This window comes from Acomys minous (genome assembly GCF_964271855.1).
Source record: "Acomys minous genome assembly, chromosome: 14".
NCBI lineage: Eukaryota > Metazoa > Chordata > Mammalia > Rodentia > Muridae > Acomys > Acomys minous.
This window is the reverse complement of record NC_140496.1, coordinates 6,144,987-6,162,481: the sequence shown is the minus strand read 5'-3', so window position 1 is coordinate 6,162,481 and position 17,495 is coordinate 6,144,987. Positions and strand designations below refer to the sequence as shown.

The window sequence follows — 17,495 nt, the reverse complement described above, 5'->3', positions numbered from 1 at the left end:
AGGCAGTAGCAGCGCATGAAGCGTCTGTCAGGCCTGGGGACCTCGGAAGTGCCGCGTGTAGGCTGACACGCAGTGACAACAGCAGCAGCTCGGCCGTGGAAAGGTGGACAGATATGTTAGGGTTTCCTCACCCATGGAATCTATTACATGGCTCTCGCGGAATCCCTGACCCACCACAAGAAGACCCTTGGGAGCACTGCTGAGTGGAGGAAGCCTGGTACAAAATGGGTGTGTTATTAAAACGACAAACTCAGACAGGAAGTAGACTACAGACCATCAGGGGTGGAGAGCGGTTAATAAAGGGGACACGGTTTCTTTGTGGGGTGGTGGTGTGATAAAGCTGGCTGCAGTGGTCGACGCTTGTACTTTGTAAGCATACTAAACCATGAAATGGTCCTGGCAACACATGGCTAGTATCTGCCTGACCCCACCACCCAAACCCAAGGGCCCGGAGTCCACTGTCCCCTGCTGTCCCCTGGGCCCACTGCAGCTGTCCACAAGAGTTCCAGAAAGATCCTTTCTCTGGGCCGCTATGAGTGCGGTTGTGAATTTCCAAGAGGTACCCATCCATCCTCTTTGCCCTGGCACCTTCTCTGTCTCTCGGCTGCACTTGATGATAAAGATGTTGGCATAGATGTCTTCCACACACATCCAGTTGGACAGGGACAGTGTGGTGTCAGTCCACACCCAGTCCATGACTGCCCGCAGCTCCACCAGGAACGGCACTAGACGGAACCTGTCAGGGCCAGGGTCCCATCAGCAGGGACAGCCTGCAATGGCTTACTCCCTGCTCTGTCGTGATCCCTAGGCAGACCACACTCACCCCTGGAAAAGGAAGAGGTTCAGATGATTGTACTTCTTGGTGAGGAAGTTACCCAGGATACGTGTGGGGTAGCCACAGCGGATCTGGTAGGCGGACAGGGCAAAGTAGATGCACTTCACGAAGTACCACAGCTGTGCCACCGCATTCTGGCTGAACATCCTGGTAGGACAGGACAGGATGCCAGGAAAGGCAAACATGACAGAATCAGTCCTGGAGGCCAACCCACAGCCAGGGGTTGTAGTGCAGCAGGGCAGGCTGAGGCACCAGAGGGCAGCGGCTCACGTCACCTACCTCTCGGTGACAGCTGGCAAGATGAAGAACATCCACAGGTGAATGGCCACCACCAGGACCACCTGAAAGGCCAGCTTGCCCAGGACAGTCTTGCGCAGGTAGAGGGCACGGTCGATGACCATGGTGCTGAACTGGACCAGCAGCATGAACAGGAAGGCCTCAGGCACCTGGTCATCTGACAGTGAGGACGCGATGTCCGTGGCTGCGGAGTGCTTCTGTAGCGGAGGACACAGGTAGGGGAGGTGGAGCTGCGGTGCACCTGAGAACTCCAAGCCCATGTACTCCAAAGGCTAGAAAGCAGCCGTCTACTCTGGGGTCCCAGGTCAACTTACCCCAAAAGCCCAAAACCCAAAGATGATGATGATGAAGTCGACAATGTCGGCCAGGAACATGAGAGCGTAGACATCAGTGGCTGCCCGGTACTTGGTGTGTAGAATGTCATGGAAGAAACGCCGCAGAGGCTGATACATGCTCTGGGCCCTGTGCACGGAGAGCCACAGAGAGCGTCCAGCTGGGGACTGCCTGCCTGCCCCCAGTGCTCCCCCTCCCCCCATCCCCAGCCAGGCCTCTCACAGTGACAGGCAGAGGCTCTGCAGCCGGCGCCCAGCTGCCTTCATTCTCTCCTGAACCTTTGATTTTTCTCCACTGTGATGTGGGCTCTTTCTCCCTGCAGCTCCTTTTTCTTCCTCCGCCTCCTTGTGCTCGGCCTCTGTGAATGTGTACATCCAGGGGAGCACCAGTGAGCCCACTCCAACAGGCTGACATCACCCCACTCTATCGACAGCCCAGGAACCTCCCCACGGTCACCAGTGAGGGGCAATTGTGGCTGTGTCCTTTCTCAGGTTAGCCTTGGGTTAGCCTTGAGTTAGCCTTGGGACTTCAGCCCAGGCCCATAGACATCTCGTCCTGGGTACAGGGACTACTCCAAGGACAGATACTGGGAGAGCGCTGAGCAGTTATATGCTGCCCAATGGGTTGTCCCTGTGCTGGCCTGGCCACCCCCAAATGAGAGGTCACCTGTGTCTCCTACCCTCCCAGGAACCTGGCAAGGGTCTACCCTGGGCTCTCACTCATGGCTGCTGCTCCTTTGGATCTTGGCGTCTCCTTCCTCCTCCTGAAGCGTATGCTGTTCTTCATATGCTGGGGCTTAAGGTCCTCTTGGGGCTCTTGGATTCCATCCTTGGAGCTAAGACTCCCTTTCCTTTGGGTGTGGTCCCCTGGGGTACCAGCCACCACCAGTTCCAAGGGATGCCCAGTGTCTGTCTCAGGCTGCGACTCCAACACAGCTTCTGACTCTTCCTTGGCTTCCTGGTCCTTCTCACCATTCCTGCAATGGTCCTTGGACAATCGATCCTCCTCATGGTCCCAGAGGCCATAGCACTATGGAGAACACGGAGGAGCAGTCAAAAGGCTAGCCCGGGGCATAGTTAGACCACACCCATGCTTGGCCACTGGGCTTGGCCACTGGGCTTGGCCACTGGACCCCTGCCACCCCTGCCCTGCCTTGCGGGCTCACCAGTAGCTGAGAGCGGTGGAAGAAGAGAGCCATAAGCTGCACCAGGTCATACTTGATGTAGCTGTCGGTTTTCTCGAGGCCCAGGATGCGTGGAGGGAAGTAGGGCTTGTTCTCGTAACGCCGCAGCACCACGTGGCTGTTCCAGGGGAAGAAGCCAAACTGGAACAGGTACTTGGTGACCACCATGACCTGCAGGACAGGGTGCCTCAGCACAGGCAGCATGACCTGGCCCCCCGAGCCCTACAAGATGCCACCTACCTCAGTGAAGACGATAGCCGTCATCCAGAAGCGCTTGCTCGGCCTTGGGATGGTCAACATGGCCCACAGGAAAACAAGCACAGGCAGCACCAGGGAGGCAGCCGAGGCCGTGACCATGTGGTTGAGGATGATGATGAAGTAGCAGAGCAGCTCCGAGTGCGCGGCCACACACTGGTACACGGCTCTTAGCAGCCGCAGCGTTCGGCCCTGCTGTGCTTCAAACTGCTCGGCTTCCTCCAGCTCGGGGATGTGCAGGCGCCTGCCATAGGACCACAGGAGTTTGGGGGCAAGAGCCAAGAGCAACTCTGGGGTACAGAGCCCAGCCTGCAGCCATGGCAACAGACAGACTCAGATCCCAGGCCTGGGCTAAGCCAGCTCCTGCCTCCCTCACCCAGCTCCTTTCCCTAGGCTTCCTGCTCAGGAGAATTCCCTTGAAAGCCTGCACACAGCCTAGCCCTGTCCCACCTGTCCAGGAGCAGCTCGCTGGCCGTCCGCATCCTTGTACGGGCATTGGCTAGAAGCTCCTGGGAGCCATGCAGGGAGGTCTGAGCCTGGAGGTCCCCAGTGTCGGTGATAATCTCCTCGCTGCCACTGCGAGTGTTATAGCCTGTGCTCAGGGGGCTGCTGGTGTCATCCGTCATGCTGCTCAGAGGCTCTTCGGCTCCCAGCCCACTGTGGGAGAAAAGGTCAGAGAGGGCCAATCCTTAGGTCCTGGGGAAGGGCGGAGGGACGGGGCTTGGAGAACAACAGAGGGAAGTTAACCCTGAACAGCGCTCTACCCCGATGGAGTCCTCAACAGCTCAGGGATCAGAGAACAAGCAGGGATGGGGACCCTGGCCCATCCCAGACCTCATGGGCCCTACACTGACCTTGAGGCTGTGCTGGGTCCATCACGGGTCTCCATGGGACCTGACAGCGTGGTCTCAGCTTCACTCACGTAAAGCTGGTCCAGCACGCTTCGGTGTACTTCTCCACCCTGCAGAGAGTATAGAGAAGCCCTCAGGCCACTGGGATTGGCCCAGCTTTGTTCCACACGTGCTTAGCAGGCAGCAGGTAGGGGTGTGTGGCCTTGCTGAGTTATAGGAGGAGGCTTGGCCCAAGTGGCACTTACCCGCAGAAGCTCCTGAGTGAGCAGGTAGCGCTCAGCGCGCAGCACGTCACTCATGGTGCGATGGTGCTTCGTGAACGCACGCAGCCAGCGTGTCAGCCCGTCTACCGTGGCCTGGCCCAGCACCCACAGGAACTGCATGGTGCTCAGCACACGCTGCATCACATGGCTGTGGCCTAGAGAGAGCAGGACGGTGCTAGAGGGTTGGCTAGCCACAAGAGCCCTTCGCCCTCTGCCTCCTTCCCAGCAAGTCCACACACCTGCCATATCTTCCTCTGGGGCTTCTGCTGGCTCCACCTCTTGGCTCAGGTCACCTCCTGGGCACAGAGATAGTCAGACAACTGCATATCCTGCAGCTCCCCTCCTAGAGACCCCAAACACAACTCACCAGCCTGCTGTTCTGTCCGCTCCTGCCGTGCCCGCTCCCGACGCTGCCTCAGCACTGTCTGGGCGTTGGTTACCCATGCCTGGTACGCCATCTGCCAGCCAGACTTCCTAGTTAGAACCCTGGACTCTGTAACCTGAGGCTTCTGGCCTGGCATCACGGTCCCATCCCAAGATGGAGGTTGGAGGACCAGCCATGGACCAGATCCTAGGTCTGCTCTGTATCGAGCTGTGGGTCTTCAACCCCCACAAGCCCTCTTTGGAAACAGACTCCAGAGACTCTGACAGGAAGACAGACATGCAGCTGCCTAGGGTGACAAGTGCCAAGGCCTCTCCTAGTCCCATGACACCAGTATCAAGTAGACACATGTAGCCTTTCTCTCAGACCAGGTGGTGGCCATAGAATCCATGAGGTGAGGAGGAGGACGCCAGAGCCAGGACTTTCAGGAAATGTGGCAGGTGACTAGGTGGCTGCCTGTGACCCTCACTCACATCGCAGCCTGTTTCCCTAGCTGCCTGGACAGGTCCAAAGGGCTAGGTGGACTCCAGGGCCCTCCGATGTCTGTCCACACCCAATGCCCCACTCAGGAATTCCACTGACAGAACAGGAAGGCATGGCTCCACCTCACCTGGAAGGCACTCTGTGCTGCAGGCCTGGGGTCCTCAGGTGTGGCCTCCTCTTCCTCCTCACTATCCGACTCAAACAGGAAGTAGTCCCCAGAGTGGATGACTGTAGTCAGCAGGGGAGAGAGAGTATGTGTATGTGAGAGCCAGTCTCCACAGCAAGCCCCTGAGAAGTCCTGGGGTCCCTACCTTCAGGTTTGAGTTGGGTGGTAGCAGACCCGTGGCTAAGCTGTTCCCCTCAGCATCTTCCACCCACTTGGCCTTGCTTGAGCGCCACCCTTCCCACTAGGAGCATCCCAGCCAGGGTTCAGCAGGATGGGGAAGGTGGTCCGTGAACAGAACAGAGAACCATGCACAGGCCAGAGGGCCTGACACAAGCACACAGGACAAGGGGAAGCTAGGAGGCAGTAGGGTCAATAGCAGGAGTGCAGAGGGGTCGAGGCAGGGTACCTGTGGCGTGGTCCAGCCAGGGTCGCCACCACTGTGTCCGTGGCGGGGAGGAGCCCCCTGGGCTGTCAGGCCCTGTGGAGCAGCGAGGCAAGCGTGAACAAGCAGGGGAGCCTGTAAGGGCAGCCTATCTTGGGCACAAGGGCACATGGCAGAGACAGAAACAGACACAGAACTCCTGCAGTGACAAGGTTCCATGTGGTGCCACACGTCTCAGAGCCTTGGAGGGATGGAGAGGGGCCACAAGTGCAAAGGTAGACAGTCCCAGGAGGCCATATGGCCTGCAGGGACAGAGGGAAACATGTCACATGGCACAGGACTGGGGGAGGGTCCCATGGCACACCACTTACACACAGCACAGGACAAAGGTGCGGGGCCCTGTGGCACACCACTTGGCACAGGTGGGGGAAGCCTTCAGCAGCACAAACATGCCTGATGCAGGTGCATGTGTGTCGGGGGTGGGGTGGGGTGTCTGTGGCACACCACTTGGCACAGGTGCGGAGAGCCTTCAGCAGCACAAACGCATCTGGATGTAGTGCGTGTGTGTCGGGGGTTGGGTTGGGTGTGTGGAGGTATCCTCTGAGGTGGTGGGCATCGTCCATGCTTACCTGGCTCCTGGCTGGGATCCTGGGGGTCTGTGGACTGGAGCTGGCCACGGCTTGCCTGACTCTGCTTGTACTTCTCCTGTTTGGCACGGATGCGCGTCATCCTGTAAGTAGGAAGGAGCTCTAAGCGCCAGGCTGGCCAGAAGGGTCAAGGGTCCCTAGCCCAGATAACACCTACTGTCTTTTCAGCTGGGCCAGGGACTTCTCCTCAGCCTGGCGGTGGAAATTGATGCTCTTAAGGTTGGCGGCGTTGTAGAGGGCAAAGCCCCTGCAGGGAAGAGTTGAGACCTCAGCGCTTATCTCTACCTCCAGGATTGGCTGGGTTCAAGTCCCCATCCCTTAGAGAACCTGCCTGGTCCTCCTACTCATACTGAGGCATGTGGCCTGCCACCTGCCACCTGTAGCCATAGAGAGGAAATGCCTTCTGCCACCTCCTTACCTAGGGCAGGACACCATCACAGGAAGGAACATTGGGTGGCAACCCTGGGCTAGGTAGATGAAGCTGCTAACCCTAAGTTGAGCTCCAGGGGCAGAAAGGGACACTCAGGCTACTGGGAGACACACTGCCTTCTGGAACCCAGCCACGGGCAGTAAGGATGTCAAAGTGCCAGGGATTCATTGCTGAGAATGGGGGAAACGTCCCCCACCCAGGAGGAGCAGCTGGCCGACCTGGAGGCCTGCAGGGCAGTGGCCTTCAGGTCAGCACTGACATGCAGGAAGTAGTGACTGAGAAAGACGCGCCGCTGCAGAAGCAGGAAGAAGAAACAGACGCTGTCCCAGATGATACCGGCCTCCTCCACAGGCAGCAGGCAGTCCCGGTCCTTTGTCATCATCTCTTTGGCTGTGAGGCAGAGGCCAGCATGGCTAGGGGTCAGCACCAGAAGCCGTGGGGAGCCTTGAGCCTGCCCCTCACCCACGTTTCTTGCCCACTCACGATTGTAGTAGCCTTTGACTGTGCACACGAGGCTGAAGAGCTGGATGACCCAGCAGAAGTTGCTCTGCATTTGTTCCACAAAGACACAGGACAGGAGCTGGGGGCAGGAGTGGGGTAGGTTAGCCCAGGGCTCCTGGGGTGGGCTGGGGCAGGGGGCAGGTTAGCCCAGGGCTCCTGGGGTGGGCTGGGGCAGGGCCGTGTGGGCAGTCCGCTCACCGACAACATATTCTTGGAGATGATGACTGTGACGTTGTAGAGGATGAGGCAGTCCCACAGCACAAGCTGGGCTCGCGTGTCCTTCTGCAGCAGGGTGGTGCCGAAGAGCAGCAAGTAGAAGCAGGCCAGCAGGTACCCTAGCCCAAAAATGCTGATGCGGGTGGCCCCTGTGACAAACACCACCACAAGCACCAGCCAGAACAGGTACCGGAAGACGGCCACCTTCAGCATATCCAGATAGGACCTGGCAAGTGAAGATGTCACTGAGGTCACTGGGTCAGCCCAGACAGGCCCTCAGCAGGTGCTTCAGAGTGGGCAGTGTGGGACCTACCTGCAGTGGATGAAGTTGGGCACAGGGTTGGGCTCCCCACGCAGGGGCTCCAGGTGGTCAGTGTTGATGCCAGCCACGCGCTGCCACTCCTCCGTACGCTCAGCCGAGAACACTTGCCACTGCTGGGAGGCGCAGAGCAGCAGGAGAAAGTCACCTGCAGGACAGGAGGGTGGTTGTAGGGCATGCAGCTCGCCCATGGAGGAGGAAGACTACAATGCCAGGGACTGTTCCCACTTGACAACTCAGATAGTGTCTATACATGAAAGCTGGAACCAGGAAGGTGTCATAATGAGGACACACCAGTCTATGTGTGCGCCGTACACGTGCACGCATGTCAGGGAACACAGCCTGCGTGGATCTCCCGGCACACTGCGAGGCCCTCCGTGTGTGTGTGTGTGTGTGTGTGTGTGTGTGTGTGTGTGTGTACTTACCACTGTGTGCGCACACACTCTCTGACATGGCTTGTGTGTGTGCGTGAGGCTGTGGGGTAGCATGGCTCTTCTGTGGAGTGAGGCACCACTCAGTTTCAACACCTAGACAGCCTGACCCCTTGCTGGTTCCCGGTGAAGTTCCCTTGTGCCTATGGAGACCTTACATTCTCCTGGGGACGGGCAGGCGCCCGGGATGAGTGGCAGGAGTTGCACTTACTGATAAGGTTGGTGGAGTTGGGTGCTCTGAAGAAGTCGGGCAGGTACAGCCACTTGATGAGAGCAGAATTCATGGGGATGGCCTTGCTCCAGCGCCAGGGGTAGTCTGTACATAGGGGACACACCAGAAAGGGCAAAAGCTGTCCTGTCTCCCCACTGCTACCAGGAGCCTCAGAAACTGGTCCCTGTGTCACGCATTCCAGTGTGGTTAGGACTTGTTCTCGGCACTACATACACAGTCTCAAGGACACCGGCCCACAGAGTGAGAGATTCTAAGAGGACATGATTTCCATGCTGAAACTACACCAGGCTTGAGGGGGCTGGGCGTGGCAGAGGAACCCACGGATGGGTCAGAGGGCAAGACCATGGTGAGCCTCACCTGAGACAGGGCAGGTACATCCCAAGGACATACTAGTATTTGGAATGAATTATGGTTCATACAGTTTAAGGAAAACATATAAAACAATAACCCAAAGCTACAAACAACCCAGAAATCCTTCAGCTACTACACACCCTGGCTATTGCTGCTGAGGAGACAACACCTGAAGAATTCTCCCTAAGTGAGACTGGACACCGGGAGGACCCTGCCGTAACCCGCCGACAGAAAGCAAACACCTGAGGAACTTCGCCTACGCTCGCTAAGAGACAGAAACCAATGCAACAAAGGCGCAGTGCGCCATTCTATTCTGTGACATTCCAGAACTGGACAGAAGTTAGGCTGGTGCCCGACAGAGGGCATGGCTGACTGCACAGATCTGCATGAAGAGCCGTGCAGGGTAGTGGGCACGCTTGCCAAGAACCAGGGCCCTCTAAGAAATGTGTGAAACTGTCCCAGGTACATAACCCAGGGCAGGGGACATCCCGGGCAATCTCACAGGGAGGAGAGGTTGTCCATTCATCAAGGACACAGAGGACAAGGGAAACCCCAGGAACCGCCCAGCTGCCACAGTCGGATGAGCCGGGATGCCTACTGGGTCCTCACAACCTGGGACAGGGGGACAACTGGAGACTTGAAACTCTTGCCGTCCCTGGAGCAGGGAGCACCCTGTGTTAACCGTGTAGCACCCCAATGTAGGCAGGCAAGGCTGCTTCAGAACAGGCTAAATGGGAAAGCCTGGCTATAGTCGTGGGCCACACCGGCTCCCTGGCACCATCGTAAAAGCCCATGTGATCAGAGTTCTTCGTGCTTAGTCAGGCACATCCAACTCTCGGGGCCTGTGGCAAAGCCACCAAGCTGGCTGTCCAGAAATGTCACAGGGATGGGAGAAGTTGGATGAAAGAGGCAGAGGATGCAGGGGAAAGGCCAAACTGCAAACAGCTACGAGAAAGAACTGGCGCCATTTTACTACAGACTACACACCTGACAATGGCACGGCTGTAATGGGCTGTCAAGAGGCGCCACAGCCCTGCCCTCAGAAAGCCAACCTCGAGCCCGCACTAAGTGGCAATGCTCCAGCTATGGCTCAAGTGGCCTAGAGAGAATAATGTGCAGGCCACAGAGGGTACATGCACAAAGCCCAGCAGGGTGGACAGGGAACAGCCCGTGAGTTTCCATGCAACTGGAAGCCCCTCATCCCGTGGCTTACCAATGCACAGTGCGGGTGGCACGCCCAGGCACAGCAGATACTGGTACAGCAGGAACAATGTGAGGAACAGACAGTAATTGGGCCAGAGGCGGGCGATGGCCTCGCGGCGCCGGCGAGTGAGGATGGCCACCAGCCAGCAGCCGTGTAAGATCACCATGAAGTTCATGCGCTGCCCGATCACGTTCACGGCCATCAGGAAGCAGATCTACAGGGATACGGGCGGGGACTTAATGCTTCAGGCCCACGGCCCAGGGCACCCCTGCCCTGAGGGCACAGAGTGGCACAGCTTTACTGGGGCGGGGGAGGGGGGGGACGCGCCAGTTGCCCAGACCATCCTAGGAAGGCAGCAGAAGCTAGACACATCTCCCCCGTACTTGGAGGGAGCCGAGGCAGAGGGATGAGGAGCTCCGTGGCTGGGAGACTTTTAACTCCAGACACTGGTCAGCCTTGGCCTACTCCTGCCATGGAAGATGCAGTCCAACCTCCCTGACCTTCCTGGACACTGTGGCAAGCCTCTGAGCTGGCCTCGGGGAAGGCTGTACTTAGAGTACTTGGGCATCATTAGGGATGCTTGGTGGAGCCTCCTGCCATCAGTCCTGCCAAAAGGACTCACCTCCAGCCCAAATTTGTAGAAGAAGAAGTTGATGAAATATTTGAGGCAGCTAAGCAGGTCCCGGTCCAGCCTCTGGCGGGTGCCATGTGCACACACGGCCTGGGCAGGCAGCGGGGCCTGCTGGTGCTGCCGGCGATAGTGATCTTGGCGCCGGTACACCACAGCCTCAAACACCAGCAGCAGAAGGATCTGCAGGTGGTTCTGTGAAGGTGGGGGGTCAGGGGTCAGTGGGGAACCCCTCAGGGGTCATCAAGGACCATCGACCCTGACTGCCAGTCCCCACTCACCTGGATATAGCCCAGGTTAGGGAAGCCCTTTCGCACCCCAAACCAGTTGGCAGGGTCGACAGGGCCACGGTACAGCAAAGACTGGTTGATCTCCATGGGCTGCAGGTTGGTACTGTTGGGGAAAGGCTGCAAAGAGGGGTGAGCATGAACCCCAGGCCCCAGGTTAGGATGAAGTGGGGACTATGGGTGCTAATCTTAAGCCCATTCCACAGCTGAAGCTCCTGGTTGGGTCCTACCAGAGGTTTCATAGGACTGTCAGTCTTGGGGCTCCCTTGATTGGGAAGGGCGGACAGATCAAGGCCAGAGGTGTAAATAGATGCCCAAATAGGAATGGTGGAGCCAGGTGAGTCTCTAGGCACAGCTGTCCTGAGGGCTTCCCTACTCTCATTGCAGGAGTCACCGACCCAGTGTCTCTACGTGCCATGAGGAATCAGTGCTGTTGGGACCTCCCCTCCAGAAGCCCCGGGGCCCTAGGGATCCCCCGTGCCCGCACCTCAGTGCAGTTGCTGGAGTATTCGTGTGGGTTGACAATCTTGAGCTGATAGAGCATCTTGCACACAATGATGACACAGGTCCACACGGTGGACAGGCAGGAGGCCATGGGCCGGAAGCGCGGATAGGGCAGGGCGAAGGCCCACAGCACCACCAGCAGCAGGTTCATCACAGACACCTGCGGGGAACAGACAAGCAGTGGGCAAACCCGCACTAGGCTCCAGGGCAACCTGCCATAACCTGTCAGGCTTGGCTCCGGAGCACCCGACAAAGCCAGGCTGGGAGGGACCCTGCTTCACCCAAAGGAAAACTGTGCCCAGAACGCTGCACTCACTTCTTTCAGGGCCACCCAGACGGTGTAGAGGGCTACTAGCTTGAAGACGTGCAGTTCTAGCAGGCGCCGAACAAACACCTGGATGCGGGTGAGGACATCTGAGAAGCTGGCTGCGAGGTCCAGCAGCCGGTCGGCCACCAGGCCCCACTTGCTGGCTGCACCTGTGGAGGTGGGGCACAGTGCGGAGGCATAGGCCTTGGTGAAGGGGTAGGCAGAAGTGATAGGGGCGAGGCTTAGTCCAGTGGGATTTGGTTAGAGGGTAGAGTGTAAAAGCGGTGGTGGTGGGGGGACTTGATGCTGATGGTAGGGTGGAGAAAGTGGGGTTCAGTAAGGAGGGGAAAGGCTCAGAGAGAGGGATAGGCCTAGAGAGCGGGCAGGGCTTGGTGAGGAGGGTGAGGCTCAGCGGCGATGCGGTGCAGTTCAATGTGGAAGGGGTAGAGCATGGCGGGGAGGGGTCTGGGCTCAGAGAGAAAGAGGCAGGGCCAGAAAGGAGGGTGGGAGTCTCTGGGGCTCATGTGTGCCTTCCTCAAAGCCACAGCCAGGAGGTGGCAGAACTCAACACAGATACACTTCTTGGCACCTTGTGTGCCTCCTGGGGCTGTGTCCAGACTCACCCTCAGGGACTTGTGTGGCCTGGTGGGGCCCATCCGCGCCCAGCCCATCATCCCGGAAGACTTCCTCCTCCTCCTCCTGATGCTGTAGCAGAGGGGCCTCGCTCACTGCGTCCTGCCTGGGAAAGCCCAAGAGTCACTTCCTGCCTGTGTTCCCGCCTCTGTCTTCCCCACCGCTGGAAGCAGCATCATGGCTGCTGCTCAAGCTGAGATCCGTCAGCTAAGCCTGTGACACAGCACCCCCAGCATCCCCCCCCCCCCCCCGCCCTGCGCCATCCCTGGTCCCACAAACCAAAACCACTCTTGAAGGCAGTAAACCTGTGAGCCCATCGGGGGCGGCGGGTGCCTGGCGGGGGCACGTGCTCCAGGTCGGTGAGTTGCATGAAGGGCCGGTGGAAGTAGTGCAGCTGCAGGATGCAGGCCAGCAGGAAGAAGCCAGGGATGAGGATGCTGGAAAAGAGCTCCGACACGCTGAACTGCTCCAGGCCCAGGTCCCCCAGCCTGGCAGAAGAGAAGCCATCAGCACTTCACTCTGCCCTGCCCCGGCACCCATTGTGGACAGGAGTGGGGCCTAGGCGTGGGGTGGGCACAGGGGAACGTGCCGCTACTGCCCTGAAGGGAGCGGCTCAGCTGTGCCCTACTCACTGCTCATCCGTAAAGCCCGTGAGGTTGCGCCAGTAGGTGGGAAAGTCCTGGAACTGGAAGGTGTATACTGCAATGAGCACCATCATAGTATAGGCAACCACGAGCCACCAGAAGACACGGAGCAGCCTCCTCCACAGGCTGTAGTAGACCTGCAGGCGGTGGCTGGTGAGCAAGGCGGGCGAGGGGCAGGGCCCCACGCGCTAGCCCTACCTGCCCCTCACTGTGGGCACCTGGAACAGTGTGAGGCACAGCAGGAAGAGGAACATGTAGACGATTTTGTAGACCACCAGGCGGCCAGCGAAGCTGACTACGATGAACATGCCAGCGCACACGTAGATCCAGTACTTGGCGTAGATGCCTGTGACCAGCTCCCCCAGGCTCCGCAGCAGAGTCTGCGTCTGGGTGGGCTCTGTAGAGCACGGCGGGGGGCAGAGTGATGGCCTTGGCAGAGAGAGTACAGCTGGGGGGGAGGGGGCGTGATGGGGGTAGGGTGGGGGGGTGGAGGCCACTCCAACCCCGCATGCTACTTACCCGCGTCCGCCACCGTGACCTCCAGCAGCGCAGCGGGCACCTTTGCCTTCTTCAGCAGCTTCTCCTTCACGAATTGACGAAGCAGGAGCCAGAATGTGAGCAGATAGAGCAGCTGTGGGGAGCAGGGGTGTCAGTGAGGGCCCAGGCCGTGACACAGGGCCATGGGAGGCCCCCAGCCCCTTACATGACCACAAACCCAACCTCACTCACATGTGTAGGTTTACATGGCCACAGATCCACAGATGTACAGGAAAGACTCACAGATGACAGCTCACAACCTTACATACTTCGGCCAAACTCACAAGTTTACACTCACACACATACAGATGCATACAGATGTTCATACTGGTATACACATATGGACTCACAGCCCTGCTTGAGATACATTATAAGCCATCAGCCCACAAACAAGGGACAGGCATCGAGACAGTTATATACCTGCCTCGTGCGGGGACACCCGGGTGACCTAAGAGCCAAACTGACCAGACATGAGTCATGGACACCCAAGGCCACATAGTGGAGCCCTGTCAGGCGGGAAGAATACACAGGGACACCCACAGCATCAAGGGCATGAAGACAGCACTTGCAATAGCACTCAGCTAACAGGCTTTGAACAACTTCTGCATCCTAGGGTGGACCCACGGGAACTCAGTGCTGACTTCAGACAGTCTCTACCCGGCCGGACAAGAGGCCAATCAACAGAACATTAATAATATCTTCCTGAGTGCCTGGGGAGAAATCCCACCACCACCCACATGTGGCCAATGACACTCACCATGGCACCAAGGTCCAGGCAGGGGTAGCGTGTGTGCTCCAACCCCAGCTGGTGTAGACTGACAGGGCCCAGGGTAGTGGGCAGCTCGGGGAGCTCCATGGCCCACACATAGCGCAGGCAGCAGAGCGTCAGCCCGTACAGCAGGATGAAGGGCGAGCAGAGCATGGCGAACTGGTGGCGGCTACGCACAGTCCAGATGAGGCAGGCCCAGAGCAGCAGCACGAAGGTCAACCAACTGTGGTACGTGATGCTCCACACCTGGACAGCCGGGGACAGTGGGCAGGGCCAGCTCTTCAGCCCCCAGTGGTAAGCGCCCCGCCATGAGGTAGCCCATGCACAGCATGTGCATGCACACACTGCACAGCTATGGACGGTCAGTGACTCCCGTGGGCAGTTCCAGCACCGTTTCTGGTGACTGGGGCCTCAGTTTCTAAAATAAACTGCATCCCCTCCCTGCAGTGGCCCTGGGGGCTGTTCCTTACCATCATGGCGATCAGGGCACACACATAGCTCTGGTCCATGATGAGGTGGCCCAGGCCATGGAGAGGCGACATCTCTTTCAGCTCGGCCAGTCTGGGGCGGGCTGGGGGTAGGACTGAGATTAGCTGCCACATGGGAACCCTGTGGAGTCCCTTCCCCCATTCTCACTGTGGCCCTAAAGGACAGAGCAGGCCACTGGCACGGCCTTACAGGTGGGAGGGGGCCAGGCTCACGAGGCAGCCACAGTGGATGCTGGCGAAAAACAACAGAAGCATCTGACCCTTCTGGAATGTCATGTGACCCTGGCCAGACCCTACTGGCCTCACTTTTTAAGACTCTGATGCAGGAGGGGTGGCCCTTTAAGACCCGTGACTCGCACACACCACACAATGACAAGTTGCAAAAACAGAGGCCAGGAAATGTAGCCTGGTAGTGCAGTGCAAGGCTGCCATGCAAGGTCTTGTAGCCAAGCCTGAGTATCAGAAAATAATCCAACACCAAAGTTCAAGGCAGAGCTCTGCAAGATGGCTCAGAGGTTAAGGTGCCTGCCACCAAGCCAGAGTACCTGAGTTCAAGCCCCATAGTAGAGAGAACCAACTCCTGCGAGTTGTCCTCCGACTTCCACATGTATACAATAGCTTGATACCAACACACACGCACACACAAATAAATAAAGTAATTAATTAATTTCAAAAGTTCAAGATAAAGAAATAAGGACCCAGAAAAAGACCTAGTTGTCTCCACAGTAATGTAAACCAGTGACACCCAGGATGACAGAGGCTCCTGGGACCTTAAGCCATGGGTAGCCAGTTCCCACCTGAGAACAGAGAGTGGGAGACCTGAAGGACCAGCCCAAAGACCTTGAGGCTCAGCTATTTAGCCATAGGCTTGGCCTTGGGAGGTTCAGGCACAAGGCAAGGAGTGCGTATAAGACCTTTAGCCACCAGGGGGCAGCCCTTGACCAGCCTGCCCATAGAGAGATCAGCATGCACGGGCCCCGCTAATAAGTGTTGCCAGGAGGGCATCCCCATGGCCACAGATCTTGTAACTCACTGGGACGCTGGCGCACGGGGCTCTGGCTGCTCAGGACATGCACGGTGCAGTTGTCGATGTCAGGCTCTGTGGATGTGGGCATCACGCACTGCAGAGGATATATGGGTGAGGCGGCTGCAGCAGGCGGCTCCCCGTGGCTTTCCTGTACCCTTGACCACCTGCTCACCTGGGTGGCGTCCCCAGCCTGGGGCTCCGGCTCCAGCTGGTCCAGTTCCAGCTCGTGTTCCTCATCCTCCCTAGGTGCCTCCTTCCTCTGCAGAGACCACAACCCTGAGTACAGTCCTGCCTCGGGACACCTGCCTCACCAGCGTGCCCGATGCCAGCAGAGATGACGGCAGGCACTCACCAGGTCTGGGGGACGGCTCTTACGGAGCTTCAGGAGAGAGGTGGCTGTGTAGTACAGCAGCAGCAGGATGCCGGGGCTCACGTAGATGGGCCAGGCATGCTTAGTGTTGAGCACCAGCACGTTGGGGCTGGAGCAGTTCGGGAGGTCTATGAAGCTCTTGAGACCGAACACCCTGTTTAGAGAGGGCCGTGTTACTGGCTGCCAGCTCTGAGGGCAGCAGAGCTATGGCTGGGTGGGAGGCTCTATGTGGAAGCCTTACCTGGCCCAGATGCTGCCAGGCGGTAGCATTTCCTGGACAAATGGTGTCTGATAGCAGTAGAGGCAAATGAGATGGCCGGCGCCAAAGCAGCTCACCATAACACAGAGAGTGTTAAAGCCCAGTGGGCTGAGAGGAAAGTGGCAGGCCCACCACGTGCAGATGGCCAGGAAGACCAGTAGGTAGACACTGGAGAAAGCCGATGGGTGGGCTATGCCTACAATAGGGAGGGGAGGGCACAGGCACTCTGGGTCACTCCATCGGGGAGCTCTGAGTCTCTCTCTCTCCCTCTCCCTCTCTCTCTCTCTCCCTCTCCCTCTCTCTCTCTCTACACACACACACACACACACACACACCTTTCCAGTCAGAGCCAAGACGATTCCCAGCCCCAGAATACCTGCCAGAGCCAGCAGCACAATGGTCAGTATCCGTCCGAAGGCCAGCAGCAGCCAGTGGGCAGTGACCCGGAAACGGGAGGCCAGCCACAGCCTGCGCTTGGTTGCCAGGGCAGGGGCTCCCTGTAGCCCCTCTGCTGGGGCGGCATCCATATCGTCATCATCCTGCTGAAGTCATGGGGAAGTGACGTCAGGACCGGCATCCAAAGGCTGCGGCAGCCTCGCCTGCCTAACTGAGGTAGGAGATAAGGCCCATCCCACAGCTGCCCCTCTGGTGTTGCCCACAGGCTAAGACAAGCCTTTCTCCTTTCTCAATGGCCCTCTGCCACACGGTGGGCACCCGCGCAGCCCCATCCTACTCTGAGACATGCAACCTTGCCAGGCCAGCTATGCTGGAACACTCCAAGCATCTCTCTTTTTTTGCCCCATCTTGGCCATGATGCCCCAGAGGACAGGACAGCCTCCCAAGTCCCAGATCTGTTCCTGAAGACCCTGTGCCGGTTTTGTTTGGCTTCTAGGAAGAGATTTTTGTTTTAGGAAGATGGCAAGGAACAGGCACGCATGCGCGCGCGCGCACACACACACACACACACACACACACACACACACACGCACCATGTGCCCTACACTACAGCTCTGAAAGCATCTTCAGACCCATAATCCTTGATCCAGAGGTGACAGATGACTGCCACAATCCAACAGGTCAGGGAGCGCAGGGCACATTTGCACCTTGTGAGGTACCACATCCTGGAGTGCTGCTATCCTCTATGACCCTCCAGGATGACAGAAGCGAGCAGCTATCTGGGAAGAAGCGGGACAGTCCCTGCCTCGGCCAGGAGACTGAGGCCCGGCAGGACCTGTTCTCCCTGGCACTGACAGAACATTTCCTAGAACAGAGCCGGATCCC

The 17,495-nt window shown here is 58.2% G+C and overlaps 1 protein-coding gene across 1 annotated transcript in view; it reads right to left on the bottom strand.

The window, feature by feature from the left end:
- PIEZO1 (piezo type mechanosensitive ion channel component 1 (Er blood group)) overlaps window positions 1–17,495 on the bottom strand; it is a 64,313-nt gene that overhangs the window by 2,535 nt on the left and 44,283 nt on the right. The window contains exons 6-44 of the mRNA XM_084755979.1: window positions 16,591–16,756; window positions 16,197–16,410; window positions 15,938–16,109; window positions 15,758–15,844; window positions 15,592–15,679; window positions 14,541–14,641; window positions 14,059–14,316; window positions 13,284–13,395; window positions 12,983–13,161; window positions 12,753–12,901; window positions 12,426–12,608; window positions 12,111–12,226; window positions 11,497–11,657; window positions 11,164–11,340; window positions 10,671–10,796; window positions 10,384–10,584; window positions 9,771–9,975; window positions 8,186–8,290; window positions 7,538–7,691; window positions 7,207–7,450; window positions 6,991–7,087; window positions 6,726–6,897; window positions 6,235–6,324; window positions 6,060–6,160; window positions 5,455–5,526; window positions 5,010–5,110; window positions 4,385–4,475; window positions 4,257–4,313; window positions 4,000–4,172; window positions 3,758–3,864; window positions 3,354–3,560; window positions 2,889–3,147; window positions 2,631–2,819; window positions 2,185–2,494; window positions 1,688–1,823; window positions 1,447–1,594; window positions 1,115–1,329; window positions 824–982; window positions 589–736 (exon numbers count right to left, since the gene is read on the bottom strand). Coding sequence (XP_084612105.1) covers window positions 589–736; window positions 824–982; window positions 1,115–1,329; window positions 1,447–1,594; window positions 1,688–1,823; window positions 2,185–2,494; window positions 2,631–2,819; window positions 2,889–3,147; window positions 3,354–3,560; window positions 3,758–3,864; window positions 4,000–4,172; window positions 4,257–4,313; window positions 4,385–4,475; window positions 5,010–5,110; window positions 5,455–5,526; window positions 6,060–6,160; window positions 6,235–6,324; window positions 6,726–6,897; window positions 6,991–7,087; window positions 7,207–7,450; window positions 7,538–7,691; window positions 8,186–8,290; window positions 9,771–9,975; window positions 10,384–10,584; window positions 10,671–10,796; window positions 11,164–11,340; window positions 11,497–11,657; window positions 12,111–12,226; window positions 12,426–12,608; window positions 12,753–12,901; window positions 12,983–13,161; window positions 13,284–13,395; window positions 14,059–14,316; window positions 14,541–14,641; window positions 15,592–15,679; window positions 15,758–15,844; window positions 15,938–16,109; window positions 16,197–16,410; window positions 16,591–16,756 — 6,030 coding nt within the window. The remainder of the gene's footprint in view (window positions 1–588; window positions 737–823; window positions 983–1,114; window positions 1,330–1,446; window positions 1,595–1,687; window positions 1,824–2,184; window positions 2,495–2,630; window positions 2,820–2,888; window positions 3,148–3,353; window positions 3,561–3,757; window positions 3,865–3,999; window positions 4,173–4,256; window positions 4,314–4,384; window positions 4,476–5,009; window positions 5,111–5,454; window positions 5,527–6,059; window positions 6,161–6,234; window positions 6,325–6,725; window positions 6,898–6,990; window positions 7,088–7,206; window positions 7,451–7,537; window positions 7,692–8,185; window positions 8,291–9,770; window positions 9,976–10,383; window positions 10,585–10,670; window positions 10,797–11,163; window positions 11,341–11,496; window positions 11,658–12,110; window positions 12,227–12,425; window positions 12,609–12,752; window positions 12,902–12,982; window positions 13,162–13,283; window positions 13,396–14,058; window positions 14,317–14,540; window positions 14,642–15,591; window positions 15,680–15,757; window positions 15,845–15,937; window positions 16,110–16,196; window positions 16,411–16,590; window positions 16,757–17,495) is intronic.